Below are 21,318 nucleotides of genomic sequence, written 5' to 3' on the forward strand. Positions count from 1 at the left end.
TGCCAAAGCACGGGTGTTCTAATGAAAGGTCATCGACCTGAAACGTTAACCCTGTTTCTCTCTCCACAGATGCTGCCTGACCCGCTGTGTGTTTGCAGCATTTTCTGTTTTAATTTCAGATTTCCTGCATCCGTCATATTTTGCTTTCGTCCAAAGCACCAGCCTGGTTTATGTTACAGTGTTGCTGACAGGAGTTCTAAAAGAACTGTGGTATAAACCTCTCAGTAGCAGCCACTAATGATGCTGGTAGCAGCTCGCAGCACTTGTGTTTTCCCCGCACAAAATAAAATGCCAGTCTCTCCTTTCCTGTAAGTTGCACAGAGCTGTACCTGGTTCTTAAACTGTCAGCGACGGCACCAGTCCAGTTTCTCAGCAGTCCGACCACGGGTCTTTCTTCATACTGCCTTGCGTACTGAGCCAAAAGCTCACGGACAACCACCTGCGGGATGAATTGCCAACATTTACTTGTAAATTCCAAAAAATACATTTTATTTTGGGCAAATGAAAACACCTCAAGACTGACGGACAGCGTGGCCAAATGCAGCAGTGAGCGGTGAAACAATGGGACATGGGGTTAGTGCCTACGAATCGCCTCGTGCCAAGGCACGAAGAGCCGAGGCCCAACCGCTTCTCCACAGCTAGAGTCAACATTTTCCAGGGCAGCAAGTCAGAAAATTGTTTCCTACCTGCCCTTTTCCTGACTCAAACTCGGGTTGCAATCCATCCAGTTTTGGATCAGACTGCTCGCTCTTTGAGTGAGCTCTCTGGACATTTTTAAAACATCAAAAAGGCATAAAAAAATGTTTTTTTTTCCAATCTTCCTCCTTCATGACTTCTGTGTCTTATGACATGGAGACATTGGTTATTATAGTATTCAGCAGTAAATTAGAACTCAAGCCATCACTTTATCCTCCTGCACCCCAAACCTGCTCCTATCGTGTTCTAGACTTTGGGGAGGGGGGAGGGGAAGAGAGAAGGGGAGGTAGCGGGGGTGGAGAAAGGTGGTAACTCTGCTCGGGAAGGCATGCGGAGACCAAGCACGAGTCCTGCCGGTCAGAATGGCGATGGCATCAGATGAAGGGCATAGGGGCGGACGATAAGGTATGTCATGGTAGTCACATTGCCCAGAGGTATGGAAGGAGAAGTCAAGGGCCGGGCTACCTCACGCCACTTTACTGCATCTCCTAGCGGCTGGCTTAACAGAGGCATCAGCAGGGACCTGGGAGACGGAGGTCACCTGTACATCCTCTCAACTAACAAACAAAACAGCGCTTGGCTGATGTAGACCTGGAAGGTAGGTGGAGGTGGGGGGGAAAGGGAGTAATATAGAAAAATAAAATTAAACTATCAAACAATGATAGCTGTTTTATAATGAAGTCCTGCAGTTCCACTAATGCTCCACATTGACTTAGATCCCAGAATCTTTAGCGTCACATGGGTCGGGATCCAATATAATCATACAGCATTACCCGAATATAGCACAGCTACTGAATGTATGCACGAAGGGCCCAACAAGGAGATGAGTAGCACTAACCTGTGCTGTAAGCCTAAGTTACAAATCACATTTCTGTCACAAACAGGCCGACTGTGACATATTTGCATATATTCGTTAATTTTTAAAACCAGTGTATTCCGGAGTCACAACGGACACCCAGTTTTTCCACTGTGGGGAGAAATGTGACTTTTTCTCTGGATTCTACCCTAAAATTTATGTGACTCCAAATAAGTTGCAGGTTGCACTGTGCAATGTTAAACCTCTCAGTCCAACTACCAAATATCCTGGTACGGATTTCACATTTAGCACCTTAATTTTCTATCCCGCCTCCTGAAAAGTGAGCTATTCAAAGAATGCCATCACAACCCAAGCTGGACCCTCCCCCTGCTCAATGTGCAATGGCCAGCGGGGTTGATGAACAGTAGCAGGAATCCAGGATGTGGAATTTTAACAAGAGCATTTTTTTTTTCCCTTATTGGCCCTGGGTTTTATTTCTGGTGTTTTTTTGTTGTGTCTCTTCCAGCAGATTACATGGCTGACGAGCAATGATCCCTTTAATTTTGTTAGGATGCGTGGCCCATTTAATAGCTCAGCTGAGCCAGCTGTGCGGGAATTCCAGACCGCTGCACGGCCGCGCAGATTAACGGGAACATTACTGTCGGGAGGGAGGACGAGTTTAGTCATGGTCCTCCAGGCATCATGGTGTGGGGGGGGCAGGCTTGATGCGCCAGATGGCCTTTTCCTGCCCAGCATTTTCGTATGTGTGGATTTCCTTTCCTCTCCATAGCCCCGGGGGGCCACTGAGAAAAAAAACTGCAGCCTCCCTACCCCGATCCCGCCCACCACGGGCTGAGGCTCGATAACCCAGTGCAGATTTGAGGTCACAACTGCGAATCTTCATGGTCTGGCTGGCTCGGTGCTACACCATATGGTGCACTTACTCACCAAGCCAATGTGGGGGGGGGTAAGGGAGGAGGGGGCAGCGGTGAACTACATGCTTTCACTATTAGACAGATGTTAGAAATATGCTCTCTGGCACATTCCTTTCCTGGACTCTCATTAAAATAGCACTGCATCTTACAGTGTGAGATTTACCCAGTCAAAGCAGGAAGTGACTTATTTGGGAGTGTCACTTTTTCCATCAAATATTAAAAATTTAACCTCAAACACACTACAGTTATTGATTTATAAATATAAGACTATATAATATTATTCATTACATGTACTTTGTAGCTTAAGTTTTTCTACTCTGCCCCCTAACCTCCCATAATAAAGATGATGATATTTAAAGAGAGACTTGCATTTATATAGCACCTTTCACAACCACCTTTCACAAAGCACTTTATAGCCAATTAAGTACTTTTAGAGTGTAGCCACTGTTGAAATGTGGGAAATTTGGGTAAAAGTATGCCGGCGTGTTCTATTCAGTTGACCATCATTCCATTTAATAATGAAATCATAGAATCATAGAAGTTTACAGCACGGAAGGAGGCCATTTCGGCTTATCGTGTCCATGCCGGCCAACAAGAGGCTATCCAGCCTAATCCTACTTTCCAGCTCTAGGTCCTTAACCCTGTAGATTATGGCACTTCAAGTGCACATCCAAGTACTTTTTAAATATGGTGAGGGTTTCTGCCTCTACCACCCTTTCAGGCAATGAGTTCCAGATCCCCACAACCCTCTGCGTGGAAAGATTTCCCCTCAAATCCCCTCTAAACCTTCTATCTTCTTTAAATGTATGCCCCCTTGTTGTTGAGCCCTCAGCTAAGGGAAATAGGCCCTTTCTATCCACTACGTCTAGGCCCCTCATAATTTTATACACCTCAATGAGGTCTCCCCTCAGCCTCCTCTGTTCCAAGGAAAACAAATTCAGCCTATCCAATCTGTCCTCATAGCTAAGACTGTCCCCTCCCGGCAACATCCTCGTAAATCTCCTCTGTATCCTCTCCAGTGCAATCATGTCCTTCCTGTTATGTGGTGACCAGAACTGCATGCAGTGCTCCAGCTGTGGCCTAACCAGTGTTTTATACAGTTCAAGCAAAACCCACCTGCTCTTGTATTATATGCCTCGGCTAATAAAGGCAAACATTCCGTATGCCTTCTTAAACACCTTATCTACCTGGCCTGCTACCTACCTAGTACTGTGGACATGCACTCCAAGATCCCTTTGGTCCTCTACACTTCTCAGTATCCTACCATTTAATGTGTATTCCCTTGTTAGCCCTCCTTGTTAGCCCTCCCAAATGCATTACTTCACACTTCTCTGGATTAAATTCCATTTGCCACTGTTCTGCTCACCTGACCAGTTGATTGATATCTTACTGCAATCCACAGTTTTCTTTTTTATTATCAACCACACAGCCGATTTTAGTATCATCTGCAAACTTCTTAATCATACCCCCTCTATTCAAGTCTAGATCATTGATGTATACCATAAAAAGCAAGGGACCTAGTACCGAGCCCTGCAGAACCCAACTGGAAACATCCTTCCAGTCACAAAAACACCCATCAACCATTACCCTTTGCTTCCTGCCTCTGAGCCAATTTTGGATCCAACTTGCCATGTTACCCTGGATCCCATGGGCTTTTACTTTTGTGACCAGTCTGCCATGTGGGACCTTATCAAAAGCTTTGCTAAAATCCATATACACTACATCATACGTTTTGCCCTCATTGACCCTCCTGGTTACCTCTCGAAAAATTCAATCAAGTTAGTAAAACATGACCTTCCCTTAACAAATCCATGCTGACTGTCCCTAATTAATCCGTGTCTTTCTAAGTGAAGATTAATCCTGTCCTTCAGAATTTTTTCCAATAATTTTCCCACCACTGAGGTTAGGCTGACTGGCCTGTAATAACTCGGTCTATCCCTTTTTCCCTTTTTAAAAAAAGGTACCACATTAAGTTACTTACAATACGAATAAAATCTGTCGAAACTCATATATACTAGCAAAATGTGTCTTTTCAACAAAAGCAACTTGCATTTACATAGCGCCTTTGATGGTGTAAAACATCCCAAGGCACCTCTGAGGAGCAAATTCAGACAAATATTGACATTGGGCGAAAGAAGGAGACATTAGGACAGGTGACCATAAAGCTTGGTCAAAGAGGTAGGTTTTAAGGTGCATCCTACAGGAAGAGAGGGAGATAGATAGGCGGAGAGGGTTAGGGAGCTAAACCCACAGCTTAGGGCCTAGGCAGTGGAGGGCAGGGCCACCAATGGTGGGATGAAAACATTCGTAGATGGACAAGTCTCAACAGGCGACGCCTCACCTTGGTCAGTGTTCAACTCCTCCCTGTCCCAACTTTAATGGATATCAAACTGAGTCAGGGTAAACTAAAAAAATATATATAATGGGAGATTTCTAAGAGACAAACTCCAACCACACCCCCCTCCCTCCCGCTAGTTGTTATTCACCTCCTCGCCTGCCATCGCTCACCTTTGCTGGGATACGGCTCTACGTGCTGTGGCTCTCCTGTGATATCTCACCTGTGTGACCAGTGTTCGTGCATGAACCTGGCAGTGAATGTCAGTGGGCTACTCATCCTTTTTTGTGGCGTGGAAGCAAGTCATCCTCGTTTCGAGGGACTGCCTATGACTGGCCCGATGGTATTCAAAACAGGCCAAACGAGGTTAATCCAGCCCTCGCCTGCTGCATGCCACTGCATACTTTTCAGCAGGGTCCAGAAGCCCTGAGTGATTTGCAAGGCCTGTGTAATTTGATACATTCATGGTAAAAAATGGGTGACCACCACCAATTAAAATCTCATAATCCTATTAAATAAGAATGGGATCTGACTTATTCAGTCAGCCAGGAGCAGTGGCCCTGATTATAAATGTATATGATCATGGAATGTGATTCCCAGAACCCCGTAAGAACTGTGGAATGCCATGAACTAAACATTAATTCAGCCTCCAGTACCAGAAACCCTGGTTGTTTTTCTCCTCCCTGGTCCTGGGGCAGGCAGTTAGGCCAATTATCCTGTAGTATCCTGGTGGGGATCAGCTGATTCAATCTAGGCCAAGGTTCAAAAGAGAGACTTTCCTTGTCTGTATGACTCAGCTACTCACTGCCCGAACCAGGTGAACCACTGGGGTAGCCAAAAAAAACTTATTTGTTTCAGCTCGCACTTTTCTGAGACACACAGACCGGAAAAGTCCCGCGTTAAGAGTCCTGGTCCGTATCAAAAACATTCTAGAAACATTCAACGGGTCAGGCAACATCTGTGGAGAAAACAGACGAGGTAAAGTTTTGGGTGTGGACCAACGCTCTCTGTAGGCTGCACAACTGGCTTCTTTCAACGCATGGTTCCTTTAAATTACTGCGTGTGCGCGGACTTTGCAATGTAAAAGCGTGTGAGTGGCCTGCCTGGGAACTTGCAGATCACTGCGTGATCGCGCAGGCGCGCAGCTTAGAGGGAGCATTGGTTTGGACCTTGCGTCAAAACCTGCCTGTGTTCAGGAATACGATAGCTGTCCACAGCGCCGTTGAGTTAAAGCTGGGAAATAAGGAATTATTCCATAGCTTAGCTGGAAAGGTCCTCTTGACAACAGAGAAATCTTCCTCTGCCCCCACTTCTGAACACACCTCTGGTTTGGCTCTCGAGCTGGACAAACTGGATTTCACTGTGGCCAAGAACCTGCACTGCTTCTGGAGTACTGTGTGAAAGGCAGATCCATGAGCAGTGCCAAGTCCAAGGGAGAGCCCCAGAGCTGAAACCTTATGCTCCACTAACTCTTGGAGGCCAGGATACCGGGGAGAATTCCCCTGCTCTTCTTCAAATATTGCAATGGGATCTTTTATGTCCACCTGAGCAGGCAGATGGGGCCTCAGTCGAGCTTCTCATCCAAAAGACAGCACCTCTGCCAGTGAAACATTCCCTCAGCACTGCTCTGAAGGGACAGAGCTTTCAATTGCCTTCGTCCCCTACTTTGGAACTCTTTCCCAAAATCTCTCCAACTTTAAAGCCTCCTCAAGGCTCGAGTCTTTCATCATCATCATCATCATCATCATAGGCAGTCCCTCAAAATCAAGCAAGATTTGCTTCCACTCTAAAAGTGAGTTCTTAGGTGGCTGTACAGTCCAATACGGGAATTACAGTCTCTGTCACAGGTGGGACAGACAATGGTTGAAGGAAAGGGTGGCTGGGGAGCCTGGTTTGCCGCACGCTGTCTGCACTTGTTTTCAGCATGCTCTCAGCGACGAGACTCGAGGTGCTCAGCGCCCTCCCGGATGCTCTTCCTCCACTTCGGGTGATCTTGGGCCAGGAAATCCCAGGTGCTGGTGGAGATGTTTCGAATAGAGCGCTTGCTTTGGGAGTCTTGTGTCGGGCATGCGGATGATGAGCCCGCCCAACGGAGCTGGTCGAGTGTGGTCAGTGCTTCGATTCTGGGGGTGTTGGCCTGATCAAAAACACGGATCTTGCGGAGGCAGCGTTGGTGGTATTTCTCCAGCGCTTTGAGGTGTTTACTGTATATGGTTCACGATGTTCCAGGGCCCCGCGCTCCAGCTCTATTTATAGCCTCAATCTGTGGTGGATCTGTGTGAGAACACCACCGCAGATCGGGGCTATAAATAGAGCTGGAGCGCCGGGCCCTGGAACATCATGGGCGAAGGTGCGGCAAATGAGGGTACGGGGCCCAGAAGAGCCGAGGGCCCAGGGGCAGCAAGGGCCTGCCCACACTGTGATATGTGTGCACACTAGGTCTGTGCAGCAGAGCAGATCTCCAGTCGTCCTGGTTAACCTTTGCCACTGGATAAAGGCCTAGCTCTGTCGAGCCCATGTGGTGGCTGATGTGCAACAGTCACCACACGTTAAAAAAATCCACGCACAGGCATCTTCCACCCCCTCAACTGGAGCTCAGGACTGGAACATCGGGTCCTTCATTGAAACATCTGTGCACTCTTGTGGAAGTAAGTCATCCTCGTTTGAGGGACCGGCTATGATGATGATTGTATATGGTTCATGTCTCTGAGCCATATAGAAGGGCGGGTATTACTACAGCCCTGTAGACCATAAGCTTGGTGCCAGATCTGAGGTCCACGTCTTCGAACACTCTCTTCCTTAGGCGTTTGAAGGCTGCACTGGTGCACTGGAGGCGGTGTTGAACCTCGTCGTCAATGTCTGCCCTTGCTGATAGTCGGCTCCCGAGGTATGGAAAATGATCCACGTTGTTCAAGGCCTCGCCGTGGGGGGTAATGCTTTGTGAAGGGGTCATAGAAACATAGAAAATAGGTGCAGGAGTAGGCCATTCGGCCCTTCGAGCCTGCACCACCATTCAATATGATCATGCAACCTCAGTAGCCCATTCCTGCTTTCTCTCCATACCCCTTGATCCCTTCAGCCGTAAGGGCCACATCTAACTCCCTTCTGAATATATCTAACGAACTGGCCTCAACAACTTTCTGTGGTAGAGAATTCCACAGGTTCACAATTCTCTGAGTGAAGAAGTTTCTCTTCAGCTCGGTCCTAAATAGCTTACCCCTTATCCTTAGACTGTGACACCTGGTTCTGGACTTCCCCAACATCAGGAACATTCTTCCTGCATCTAACCTGTCCAATCCCGTCAGAATTTTGTATGTTTCAGGTTGGTGGAGGAACTTTGTCTTATGGATGTTTAGTGTAAGGCCCGTGCTTTCGTACGCCTTGGTGAAGATGTTGACGATGGTTTGGAGTTCAGCCTCTGAATGTGCGCAGATGCAAGCGTCGTCCACATACTGTAGTTCGATGACGGAGGATGGGACGACCTTGGATCTAGTCTGGAGGCGACAAAGGTTGAACAGATTCCCATTGGTTCTATAGTTTAGTTCCACTCTAGCGGGGAGCTTGTTGCACGTGAGATGGAGCATTGCAGCGAGGAAGATCTAGAAGAGCGTTGGCTCGATGATGCAGCCCTGCTTGACCCTGGTCTGGGCGTGGATTGGGTCTGTGATGGATCCGTTGGTCAGGATCACGGCTTGCATGTCGTCGTGGAGCAGGCAGAGCATGGTGAAAAACTTTTGGGGAAGCCGAAGTGGAGGAGGACGCTCCATAGTCCCTGGCGGCTGACAGCGTCAAAAGCCTTTGTGAGGTCATGAAGGCCACTGCATGGAACTTGTCATATCCTCCAGTTAAATAGCCTACCAATTCTCGCCATCACATGAATAATTGGCATTTTAGCAAGGCATCAGAGAGCGACCGTAGTTTCTGACAGCGTACCCAAGTGAGGGAGTCAACTTTTTCAAGTGTTCAGGCAAGGGAAGGAAATTTGAGGAAAATATCAGGAAAGAAAATTAGTGCAAAAAATTTGTGTTTTTTAAAATTTTCTCCCTGATGTTCTCCAATTTTCCCAAGATCCTTCTTCAACTGGCTGTCAGGAAATATTTATGAGAACAGCCCAGGGTGACTCAGCCTTTGGTCTCCCTCCCTTACTGTCGGGAAGTATCTAGTGTTTGATCAGTTCCTGCTCCTAACCACACAGCTGAACTGGTGATTCGTCTGGTGGGGATCTGTAATTGTGAACCAACTTCCTGTCACCCTTCGGGACATCAAAACATTGCATTATAAACTGAAAAATGAATAATCAATGTGCAATGCTTATGATTTGAAGCATATTTTTTTTCTGACGGTAAGGGTCTATTTGGATCAGTAGTACTCTGAATTCCACACAATGCTTGTAATTGATGTTCAACAAAATAATTATAGCTTAATTCCAGCTCTAGAAAATCACTAAATCTGATATCCTATTCAAACCATACTGGCAGTTTGTGTAATAACTTTCTATTGCCAATTCAGAAGGAATTTTCACCCAAATGATTATTCTTCATGCACAAGTCTTGAATGTGAGCGTTATCAGGTGATTGAACTGAGGGGATATCACAAATGATCCCCATTCTGTCCTCAACCAACATTCACTTACTCAAAGTAGCCACTGACATGCAATCAAAAATACCTGCATTTATATAGCGCCTTTCACAACCTTGGGACTTCCCAAAGTGTTTTATAGCCAATTAAGTCCTTATGAAGTGTAGTCACTGGTCACAGAATCATAGAATGGTTACAGCACGGAATGGAAGGAGGTCATTAGGTCCACTGAACCTGTGCTGGCTCTCTGCAAAAGCACCTCAGCCAGTCCCACTCCCCCGCCCTTTCCCAGTAGCCCTGCAAATTATTTTTCTTTCAGGTACTTATCCAACTTCCTTTTGAAAGCAGTGATTGAGTCTGTCTCCACCACCCTTTCAGGCAGTGCATTCCAGATCCTAACCACTCGCTGCGTAAAAATGTTTTTTCTTATGTCGTCTTTGGTTCTTTTGCCAATCACCTTAAATCTGTGTCCTCTGGTTCTTGACCCTTCTGCCAATGGGAACAGTTTCTCTATCTACTCTCTCTAGACCCCTCATGATTTTGAACATCTCTATCAAATTTCCTCTCACTCTTCTCTAAGGGGAACAACCCCAGCTTTTCCAGTCTATCCACATAACTGTTGTACTGTAGGAAGAACCCTTCCCTAGCACTGGTACATTAAAAACAAATGCAACGCATCAAGGCTGCTACACCCACTAAATAACCCAGGGACAGAACAACCCTCAGACCATCTTGGTTTGACTGAAGTGCATTTAACCACGGATTCCTGACTCCCATGTTTTTTCCTCACCAATTTTCTCCCCTTTCCTCTATTCTCTTGATAACATTGATCCCTTGCAATCATTTTGCTGCAAACCCACCTCACGTCTTGATCCTGAATTCTACACATAAGCTAGAGAAAGCTCTTCCACTGCATGCCTGAGAGCTATGAATTATGAAGCAAAACAGACCAAGTACATGCGCTATTCATAAGAACATAAGAAATGGGATAAGGAGTAGGCCATATGGCTCCTTGAGCCTGCTCCTCCATTTAACACGATCATGGTTGATCCGATCATGGACTCAGGTTCACTTTCCTGTCCGCTCTCCATAACCCCTTATTCCCTTATTGGTTAAGAAACTGTCTCTCTCTGTCTTAAATGTATTCAATGACCCAGCTTCCACAGCTCTCTGATGCAGCGAATTCCACAGAGTTACAACCCCCAGAGAAGAAATTCCTCATCATCTCAGTTTTAAATGGGCGGCCCCTTATTCTAAGATTATGCCCCCTAGTTCTAGTCACCCCTATCAGTGGAAACATCCTCTCTGCATTCACATTGTCAAGCCCCCTTATAATTTTTATTGGTTCAATAAGATCACCTCTCATTCTTCTGAATTCCAATGAGTAGAGGCCCAACCTACTCAACCTTTCCTCATAAGTCAACTCCCTCATCTCCGGAATCAACCTAGTGAACCTTTTCTGAACTGCCTCCAAAGCAAGTATATCCTTTATTAAATATGGAAACCAAAACTGTACACAGTATTCCAGGTGTGTGGCCTCACCAATACACTGTGTAAGGCTTCCCTGCTTTTATACTCTATCCCCTTTGCAATAAAGGCCAAGATTCCATTGGCCTTCCTGATCACTTGCTCTACCTGCATACTAACCTTTTGTGTTTCATGCACCAGGACCCCTAGGTCCCGCTGTACTGCAACACTTTGCAATTTTTCTCCGCAAATTTAATCTGCACTGGTGCTTTGCTGTAATTAAAAGCACGGGCTCGAAGGGCCGAATGGCCTCCTTCTATGCTGTAACCATTGCTATGAAAAAAACAAAGTGCCTTTACCCCTCTCAGCAAGGTTTCAAAGGGCTGTGCCCAAGCTGGCGAGCATGCATCACGATCCCCGGCTACCAATACGAATCAATTGGAGCAGATACCCTGTGTATCTTCCAGTACCTCTGGTGCTATGCAAAATGTAATACAGCACTGGGGAGTACCCACCACCACCAGACTACCCTGGGTCCCAGGTGAGTACACCTGCAATACAGTATCAGCTGGAACAAGGAACACTCCAATTCTTTTAGAAATGCTTGGCATTGGCACTGCTGACCTGTATGGCTCATCCGTATGGTTAAATTCATTTAGTTATTGGGAAACCCAAGTCCACTCAGCTTTTAATCAAGAGACCTTCAAGTTAATGTTGGGTTGTTTGAGAGGCAGATAAAGAGTGTGTAATTGAAGAGATTCATCACTGTTGACATGCTTTGCAAGTCATTGCTGGGAGCTGCATGAGGTATCCAAAGTGTCACTATTTGAAATGCACATATCTTTTGTTTTCAGTACCTCTCTTATTCATGTGTATAACACCAGATTCACAATGAGCAATTTACACCTATTAGGGGAGGGAATATCATCATGACGATGATGATATTCATATGTATAACACCTGATTCCCAACGAGCAATTCACACCTATTGGGGGAGGGAGGGAGGGTGGTTTTGTAAAAAGGTCGCGAAAAACAAAAGCAACCAAGAAAGCAAAGATGACCTTAATTGACACACCTTGATAAGAACCGAAGTCTTGAGGCATTTTAAAACTGATTTATGCTGACGGTGGCAACTGTGTGATACTCGTTGCTTTGACAGCATGAATTTAAAATTCTCGTTCTTGCCTTCAAATTTGCCCATGGCTTCAGCCCACTAACGATGGCTTTATGTGAGACCCTCTCCCCCCGCTCCGATATCAGTGACAGAGCCTTCAGATCTATGATTCGATGTATTGAAACTACTTTCTGAAACTCCTTCCCTGAATCTCTGTTGTATTATTTCTCTATCCCTTTTAAAAGCCTCCTCATAAGCTATCATTTCAACCATATTTTAAATCATCTCGCTTAACCACAATGCTGCTTGGTGTCAGTGGGATATGGCAGCATAGTTACGTTACTGGACTAGTAATACAGAGGTTTGGGCTAATAAGAACATAAGAAATAGGAACAGGAGTAGGCTATATGGCCCCTTGAGCCTGCTCCGAATTCAATAAGATCATGGCTGATCTGATCATGGACTCAACTCCACTTCCCCGCCCGCTGATCCAGAGACGTGAGTTCAAATCCCACCACTGAAGCTGGGGAATTAAAAAATTCAGTTAGTTGAATAAATCTGGAATTTTAAAAAACTATTGTCAGTAATGCTGAGCATACACCTGCCGGATTGTCATAAAAACTCATCTGGTTCACTAATGTCCTTTACTGTATAAAAACTCACTGACACCTGGGAGTCCCTGGCCAAATACCGCCCTAAGTGGAGGAAGAGCATCCGGGAGGGCGCTGAGCACCTCGAGTCTCGTCGCCGAGAGCATGCAGAAAACAAGTGCAGGCAGCGGAAGGAGCGTGCGGCAAACCAGACTCCCCACCCATCTTTTCCCTCAACCACTGTCTGTCCCACCTGTGACAGAGAATGTAATTCCTGTAATGGAACCAAAGGTGTTCAGTCACCTGAGAACTCACTTTTAGAGTGGGAGCAAGTCTTCCTCGATTTCGAGGGACTGCCTATGATGGTGAAGATTAGGGAAGGAAATCTGCCATCTTTACCCGGTCTGGCCTGTATGTGACAGCAATGTGGTTGACTCTTAACTGCCCCCTGAAGAGGAAATTAACGCAATAGTAAGGAAAGACATTACTTGGATGATGGGTAGAGCTGTGGAATACCAAAGGGCAGAAAACACTAGTGGGAGTTGTGTACAGACCACCAAACAGTAGCAGTGAGGTTGGGGACAGCATTAAACAAGAAAGTAGGGATGCGTGCAATAAAGGTAAGCAGTTATCACGGGCGACTTTAATCTACATATAGATTGGGCTAACCAAACTGGTAGCAATACGATGGAGGAGGATTTCCTGGAGTGTATTAGGGATGGTTTTCTAGACCAATATGTTGAAGAACCAACTAGAGGCCTGGCCATCCTAGACTGGGTGATGTGTAATGAGAAAGGAGTAATTAGCAATCTAGTTGTGCGAGGACCCTTGGGGAAGAGTTACCGTAATATAGTAGAACTCTTTATTAAGATGGAGAGTGACACAGTTAATTCAGAGACTAGGGTCCTGAACTTAAGGAAAGGTAATTTCGATGGTATGAGACGTGAATTGGCTAGAATAGACTGGCAAATGATACTTAAAGGGTTGATGGTGGATAGGCAATAACAGACATTTAAAGATCACATGGATGAACTTCAACAATTGTGCACCCCTGTCTGGAGTAAAAATAAAATGGGGAAGGTGGCTCAACCTTATTACCAATTTAAGGGTATCTAAGGGTTAAGTCATGGCAGGAGAGCTCGGTCACGTGATATGCTCCACCTGTACCATGTGGGAACTCGGGGACACTTCCGGTGTCCCTGACGACTACATCTGCGGGAAGTGTATCCGCCTCGAGCTCCTGACGGTACCGCGTTGCGGAATTGGAGCTGAGGGTGGATTCACTCTGGAGCATCCACGATGCTGAGAATGACGTGAGTATCACGTGTAGTGAGTTGGTCTTACCACAGGAGAAGGGTCCACAGCCAGCTAGGGAATGGAAGACCAGCAGGAAAAGCAGTGCAAGGAAGGTAGTGCAGGGGTCCCCTGTGGTCAACCCCCTGCAAAACAGATACACTGCTTTCAATGCTGTTGGGGAGGATGACTCATCAGGGGAGGGCAGCAGCAGCCAAGTTCATGGCACCGTGGCTGGCTCTGCTGCACAGGAGGGCAAGAAAAAGAGTGGGAGCGCGATAGTGATAGGGGATTCAATGGTGAGGGGAATAGATAGGCGTTTCTGTGGCTGCAACCGAGACTCCAGGATGGTATGTTGCCTCCCTGGTGCAAGGGTCAAGGATGTCTCGGAGCGGGTGCAGGACATTCTGAAATGGGAGGGAGAACAGCCAGTTGTCGTGGTGCACATTGGTACCAACGACATAGGTAAAAAAAGGGATGAGGTCCTACGAAACAAATTTAAGGAGCTAGGAGCTAAATTAAAAAGTAGGACCTCAAAAGTAGTAATCTCGGGATTGCTACCAGTGCCACGTGCTAGTCAGAGTAGGAATCGCAGGATAGCGCAGATGAATAGGTGGCTTGAGCAATGGTGCAGCAGGGAGGGATTCAAATTCCTGGGGCATTGGAACCGGTTCTGGGGGAGGTGAGACCAGTACACACCGGACAGTCTGCACCTGGGCAGGACCGGAACCAATGTCCTAGGGGGAGTGTTTGCCAGTGCTGTTGGGGAGGAGTTAAACTAATATGGCAGGGGAATGGGAACCAATGCAGGGAGACAGAGGGAGACAAAAAGGAGGCAAAAGCAAAAGACAGAAAGGAGATGAGGAGGGGTGGGGGGCAGAGAAACCCGGGGCAAAGAACAAGAGGGGCCACTGTACAGCAAAATTCTAAAAGGACAAAGGGTGTTAAAAAAACAAGCCTGAAGGCTTTGTGTCTTAATGCAAGGAGTATCCGCAATAAGGTGGATGAATTAACTGTGCAAATAGATGTTAACAAATATAATGTGATTGGGATTACAGAAACGTGGCTCCAGGATGATCAGGGCTGGGAACTCAACATCCAGGGGTATTCAACATTCAGGAAGGATAGAATAAAAGGAAAAGGAGGTGGGGTAGCATTGCTGGTTAAAGAGGAGATTAATGCAATAGTTAGGAAAGACATTAGCTTGGATGATGTGGAATCTATATGGGTAGAGCTGCAGAACACCAAAGGGCAAAAAACGTTAGTGGGAGTTGTGTACAGACCTCCAAACAGTAGTAGTGATGTTGGGGAGGGCATCAAACAGGAAATTAGGGGTGCATGCAATAAAGGTGCAGCAGTTATAATGGGTGACTTTAATATGCACATAGATTGGGCTAACCAAACTGGAAGCAATACGGTGGAGGAGGATTTCCTGGAGTGCATAAGGGATGGTTTTCTAGACCAATATGTCGAGGAACCAACTAGGGGGGAGGCCATCTTAGACTGGGTGTTGTGTAATGAGAGAGGACTAATTAACAATCTCATTGTGCGAGGCCCCTTGGGGAAGAGTGACAATAATATGGTGGAATTCTGCATTAGGATGGAGAATGATACAGTTAATTCAGAGACCATGGTCCAGAACTTAAAGAAGGGTAACTTTGAAGGTATGAGGCGTGAATTGGCTAGGATAGATTGGCAAATGATACTTAAGGGGTTGACTGTGGATGGGCAATGGCAGACATTTAGAGACCGCATGGATGAACTACAACAATTGTACATTCCTGTCTGGCGTAAAAATAAAAAAGGGAAGGTGGCTCAACCGTGGCTATCTAGGGAAATCAGGGATAGTATTAAAGCCAAGGAAGTGGCATACAAATTGGCCAGAAATAGCAGCGAACCTGGGGACTGGGAGAAATTCAGAACTCAGCAGAGGAGGACAAAGGGTTTGATTAGGGCAGGGAAAATGGAGTACGAGAAGAAGCTTCCAGGGAACATTAAGGCGGATTGCAAAAGTTTCTATAGGTATGTAAAGAGAAAAAGGTTAGTAAAGACAAACGTAGGTCCCCTGCAGTCAGAAGTCATAACGGGGAACAAAGAAATGGCAGACCAATTGAACAAGTACTTTGGTTCGGTATTCACTGAGGAGGACACGAACAACCTTCCGGTTATAAAAGGGGTCGGGGGGTCTAGTAAGGAGGAGGAACTGAGGGAAATCTTTATTAGTCGGGACATTGTGTTGGGGAAATTGATGGGATTGAAGGCCGATAAAACCCCAGAGTCTGATGGACTGCATCCCAGAGTACTTAAGGAGGTGGCCTTGGAAATAGCCATTTTCCAACATTCCATTGACTCTGGATCAGTTCCTATCGAGTGGAGGGTAGCCAATGTAACCCCACTTTTTAAAAAAGGAGAGAGAAAACAGGGAATTATAGACCGGTCAGCCTGACCTCAGTAGTGGGTAAAATGATGGAATCAATTATTAAGGATGTCATAGCAGCGCATTTGGAAAATGGTGACATGATAGGTCCAAGTCAGCATGGGTTTGTGAAAGGGAAATCATGCTTGACAAATCTTCTGGAATTTTTTGAGGATGTTTCCAGTAAAGTGGACAAAGGAGAACCAGTTGATGTGGTATATTTGGACTTTCAGAAGGCTTTCGACAAGGTCCCACACAAGAGATTAATGTGCAAAGTTAAAGCACATGGGATTGGGGGTAGTGTGCTGATGTGGATTGAGAACTGGTTGTCAGACAGGAAGCAAAGAGTAGGAGTAAATGGGTACTTTTCAGAATGGCAGGCAATGACTAGTGGGGTACCGCAAGGTTCTGTGCTGGGGCCCCAGCTGTTTACATTGTACATTAATGATTTAGACGAGGGGATTAAATGTAGTATCTCCAAATTTGCGGATGACACTAAGTTGGGTGTCAGTGTGAGCTGCGAGGAGGATGCTATGAGGCTGTAGAGTGACTTGGATAGGTTAGGTGAGTGGGCAAATGCATGGCAGATGAAGTATAATGTGGATAAATGTGAGGTTATCCACTTTGGTGGTAAAAACAGAGAGACAGACTATTATCTGAATGGTGACAGATTAGGAAAAGGGAAGGTGCAACGAGACCTGGGTGCCATGGTACATCAGTCATTGAAGGTTGGCATGCAGGTACAGCAGGTGGTTAAGAAAGCAAATGGCATGTTGGCCTTCATAGCGAGGGGATTTGAGTACAGGGGCAGGGAGGTGTTGCTACAGTTGTACAGGGCCTTGGTGAGGCCACACCTGGAGTATTGTGTACAGTTTTGGTCTCCTAACTTGAGGAAGAACATTCTTGCTATTGAGGGAGTGCAGCGAAGATTCACCAGACTGATTCCCGGGATGGTGGGACTGACCTATCAAGAAAGACTGGATCAACTGGGCTTGTATTCACTGGAGTTCAGAAGAATGAGAGGGGACCTCATAGAAGCGTTTAAAATTCTGACGGGTTTAGACAGGTTAGATGCAGGAAGAATGTTCCCAATGTTGGGGAAGTCCAGAACCAGGGGTCACAGTCGAAGGATAAGGGCTAAGCCATTTAGGACCGAGATGAGGAGAAACTTCTTCACCCAGAGAGTGGTGAACCTGTGCAATTCTCTACCACAGAAAGTAGTTGAGGCCAATTCACTGAATATATTCAAAATGGAGTTAGATGAAGTCCTTACTACTCGGGGGATCAAGGGGTATGGCGAGAAAGCAGGAAGGGGGTACTGAAGTTTCATGTTCAGCCATGAACTCATTGAATGGCGGTGCAGGCTAGAAGGGCTGAATGGCCTGCTCCTGCACCTAGTTTCTATGTTAACCGTGGCTAACAAGGGAAATTAAGGATAGTGTTAAATCCAAGGAAGAGACATATAAATTAGCCAGAAAAAGCAGCAAACCTGAGGGCTGGGAGAAATTTAGAATTCAGCAGAGGAGGACAAAGGGTTTAATTAGGAGGGGGAAAATAGAGTTTGAGAGGAAGCTTGCTGGGAACATAAAAACTGACTGCAAAAGCTTCTATAGGTTTGTGAAGAGAAAAAGATTAGTGAAGACTGACCTTTGCAGTCGGATTCAGGTGAATTTATAATGGGGAACAAAGAAATGGCAGACCAGTTGAACAAATACTTTAGTTCTGTCTTCAAGAAGGAAGACACAAATAACCTTCTGGAAATACTAGGGGACCGAGGGCCTAGTGAGAAGGAGGAACTGAAGGAAATCCGTATTAGGCGGGAAATTGTGATAGGGAATTGATAGCATTGAAGGCCGATAAATCCCCGGGGCCTGATAGTCTGCATCCCAGAGTACTTAAGTGGCCGTAGAAATAGTGGATGCATTGGTGATCATTTTCCAACAGTCTATCGACTCTGGATCAGTTCCTATGGACTGGAGGGTAGCTAATGTAACACCACTTTTTAAAAAAGGAGGGAGAGAGAAAACGGGTCATTATAGACCGGTTAGCCTGACATCAGTCGTGGGGAAAATGTTGGAATCAATTATTGAAGATGAAATAACAGCGCATTTGGAAAGTGGTGACAGGATCGGTCCAAGTCAGCATGGATTTATGAAAGGGAAATCATGCTTGACAAATCTTCTGGAATTTTTTGAGGATGTAACTAGTAGAGTGGACGAGGGAGAATCAGTGGATGTGGTGTATTTGAGCTTTCAAAAGTCTTTTGACAAGGTCGCACACAAGAGCTTGGTGTGAAAAATTAAATCACATGGAATTGGGGTAATGTACTGACGTGGATAGAGAACTGGTTGGCAGACAGGAAGCAGAGAGTCGGGATAAACGGGTCCTTTTCAGAATGGCAGGTAGTGACTAGTGGGATGCCGCAGGGCTCAGTGCTGGGACCCCAGCTCTTTATAATATACATTAATGATTTAGATGAAGGAATTGAGTGTAATATCTCCAAGTTTGCAGATGACACTAAGCTGGGTAGCGCTGTGAGCTGTGAGGAGGATGCTAAGAGGCTGCAGGGTGACTTGGATAGGTTAGGTGAGTGGGAAATGCATGGCAGATGCAGTATAATGTGGATAAACGTGAGGTTATCCACTTTGGTGACAAAAACAGGAAGGCTGAATATTATCTGAATGGTGACAGATTAGGAAAAGAGGAGGTGCAATGAGACTTGGGTATCATGGTACATCAGTCATTGAAAGTTGGCATGCAGGTTCAGCAGGCGGTGAAGAAGGCAAATGGCATGTTAGCCTTCATAGCTAGGGGATTTGAATACAGGGGCAGGAAGGTCTTACTGCAGTTGTACCTGGAATATTGTGTTCAGTTTTTGTCTCCTAATCTGAGGAAGGACGTTCTTGCTATTGAGGGAGTGCAGCGAAGGTTCACCAGACTGATTCCCGGGATGGCAGGCCTGACATATAAGGAGAGACTGGATCGACTGGGCCTTTATTCACTGGAGTTTAGAAAGATGAGAGGGGATATCATAGAAACGTATAAGATTCTGACGGGACTGGACAGGTTAGATGCGGGAAGAATGTTCTCGATGTTGGGGAAGTCCAGAACCAGGAGACATAGTCTTAGGATAAGGGGTAGGCCATTTAGGACTGAGATAAGGAGAAACTTCTTCACTCAGAGAGTTGTTAACCTATGGAATTCCCTGCCACAGAGAGTTGTTGATGTCAGTTCATTGGATATATTCAAGAGGGAGTTAGATATGGCCATTACGGCTAAGGGGATCAAGGGGTATGGAGAGAAAGCAGGAAAGGGGTACTGAGGGAATGTCAGTCATGATCTTCTTGAATGGTGGTGCAGGCTCGAAAGGCCGAATGGCCTACTCCTGCACCTATTTTCTATGTTTCTAACGAGAGGATTTGAGTATAGGAGCAGGGAGGTCTTACTGCAGTTGCACAGGGTCTTGGTGAGGCCTCACCTGGAATATTGTGTTCAGTTTTGGTCTCCTAATCTGAGGAAGGATGCTCTTGCTATTGAGGGAGTGCAGCGAAGGTTCACCACACTGATTCCCCGGATGGCAAGACTGACATATGAGGAGAGACTGGATCGATTGGGCCTGTATTCACTGCAGTTTAGAAGGATGAGAGGGGATGTCATAGAAACAGATACAATTCTGACGGGACTGGACAGGTTAGATGCAGGAAGAATGTTCCCGATGTTGGGCATGTCCAGAACCAGGGGACACAGTCTAAGGATAAGGGGTAAGCCATTTAGGACTGAGATGAGGAGAAACTTTTTCACTCAGAGAGTTGTTAACCTCTGGAATTCCCTACCGCAGAGAGTTGTTCATGCCAGTTCATTGGATATATTCAAGAGGGAGTTAGATATGGCCCTTACGGCTAAAGGGATCAAAGGGTATGGAGAGAAAGCAGGAAAGGTGTACTGAGGTGAATGATCAGCCATGATCTTATTGAATGGTGGTGCAGGCTCGAAGGGCCGAATGGCCTTCTCCTGCACCTATTTTCTATGTTTCTCAAGGGCAATTAGGGATGGGCAATAAATGCTGGCCTTGCCAGCGACACCCATGAACAATTTTTTTTTTAAGTTTCTCTTCAGTAAAGCACCATGGCCTGTTTATTTTGTTATAAGCACCATATGAATTCAAAGAAAAAGCAAGAAAACAAAACTGCAGATCTGTAAAGTTGAAACAAAAACAGAAAGTGCTATAAACTGTATAAGTACATTTTGTTGTAGCACACTGCAAAATAAATGAGGTGGCCTACATGAATTAACAGTCAAGAACCAATTATGATGAGAGTAACGTAGCCACGGTTGCTGACGATACAAAGATGGGAGGAAAAGCAATGTGTGATGAGGACACAAAAAATCTGCAAAAGGACATAGACAGGCTAAGTGAGTGTGCAAAAATTTGGCAGATGTAGTATAATGTTGGAAAGTGTGAGGTCATGCACTTTGCCAGAAAAAATCCAAGTGCAAGTTATTTATTTAAATGGAGAAAAATTGCTGCAGTACAACAGGACCTGGGGGTACTTGTGCATGAAACACAAAAGGTTAGTATGCAGGTATAGCAAGTGATCAGGAAGGCCAATGAAACCTTTATTGCAAAGGGGATGGAGTATAAAAGCAGGGAAGTCTTATACAGAGTATTGGTGAGGCCACACCTGGAATACTGCATACAATTTTGGTTTCCATTTTTACGAAAGGATATACTTGCTTTAGGCAGTTCAGAGAAGATTCACTAGGTTGATTCCAGAGATGAGGGGGTTGACTTATGAGGAAAGGTTGAGTAGGTTAGGCCTCGACTCATTGGAATTCAAAAGAATGAGAGGTGATCTTATCGAAACGTTTAAGATTATGAGGGGGCCTGACAAGGTGGATGCAGAGAGGATGTTTCCACTGATAGGGGAGACTAGAACTAGGGAGTATAATCTTAGAATAAGAGGCCGCCCATTTATAATGGAGGAATTTCTTCTCTCAGAGAGTTGTAAATCTTTGGAATTCGCTGCCTCAGAGAGCTGTGGAAGCAGGGATATTGATTAAATTTAAGACAGAGATAAGACAGTTTCTTAACCGATAA

At 45.7% G+C, this 21,318-nt stretch overlaps 1 protein-coding gene across 1 annotated transcript in view; it reads right to left on the reverse strand.

Moving 5' to 3' along the window:
- Positions 1 to 21,318, reverse strand: part of acoxl (acyl-CoA oxidase-like) — a 533,322-nt gene that overhangs the window by 89,043 nt on the left and 422,961 nt on the right. Inside the window, exon 14 of the mRNA XM_070885754.1 lies at positions 330 to 439. Coding sequence (XP_070741855.1) covers positions 330 to 439 — 110 coding nt within the window. The remainder of the gene's footprint in view (positions 1 to 329; positions 440 to 21,318) is intronic.

This window comes from Pristiophorus japonicus, chromosome 7 (assembly GCF_044704955.1).
Source record: "Pristiophorus japonicus isolate sPriJap1 chromosome 7, sPriJap1.hap1, whole genome shotgun sequence".
Lineage (NCBI taxonomy): Eukaryota > Metazoa > Chordata > Chondrichthyes > Pristiophoridae > Pristiophorus > Pristiophorus japonicus.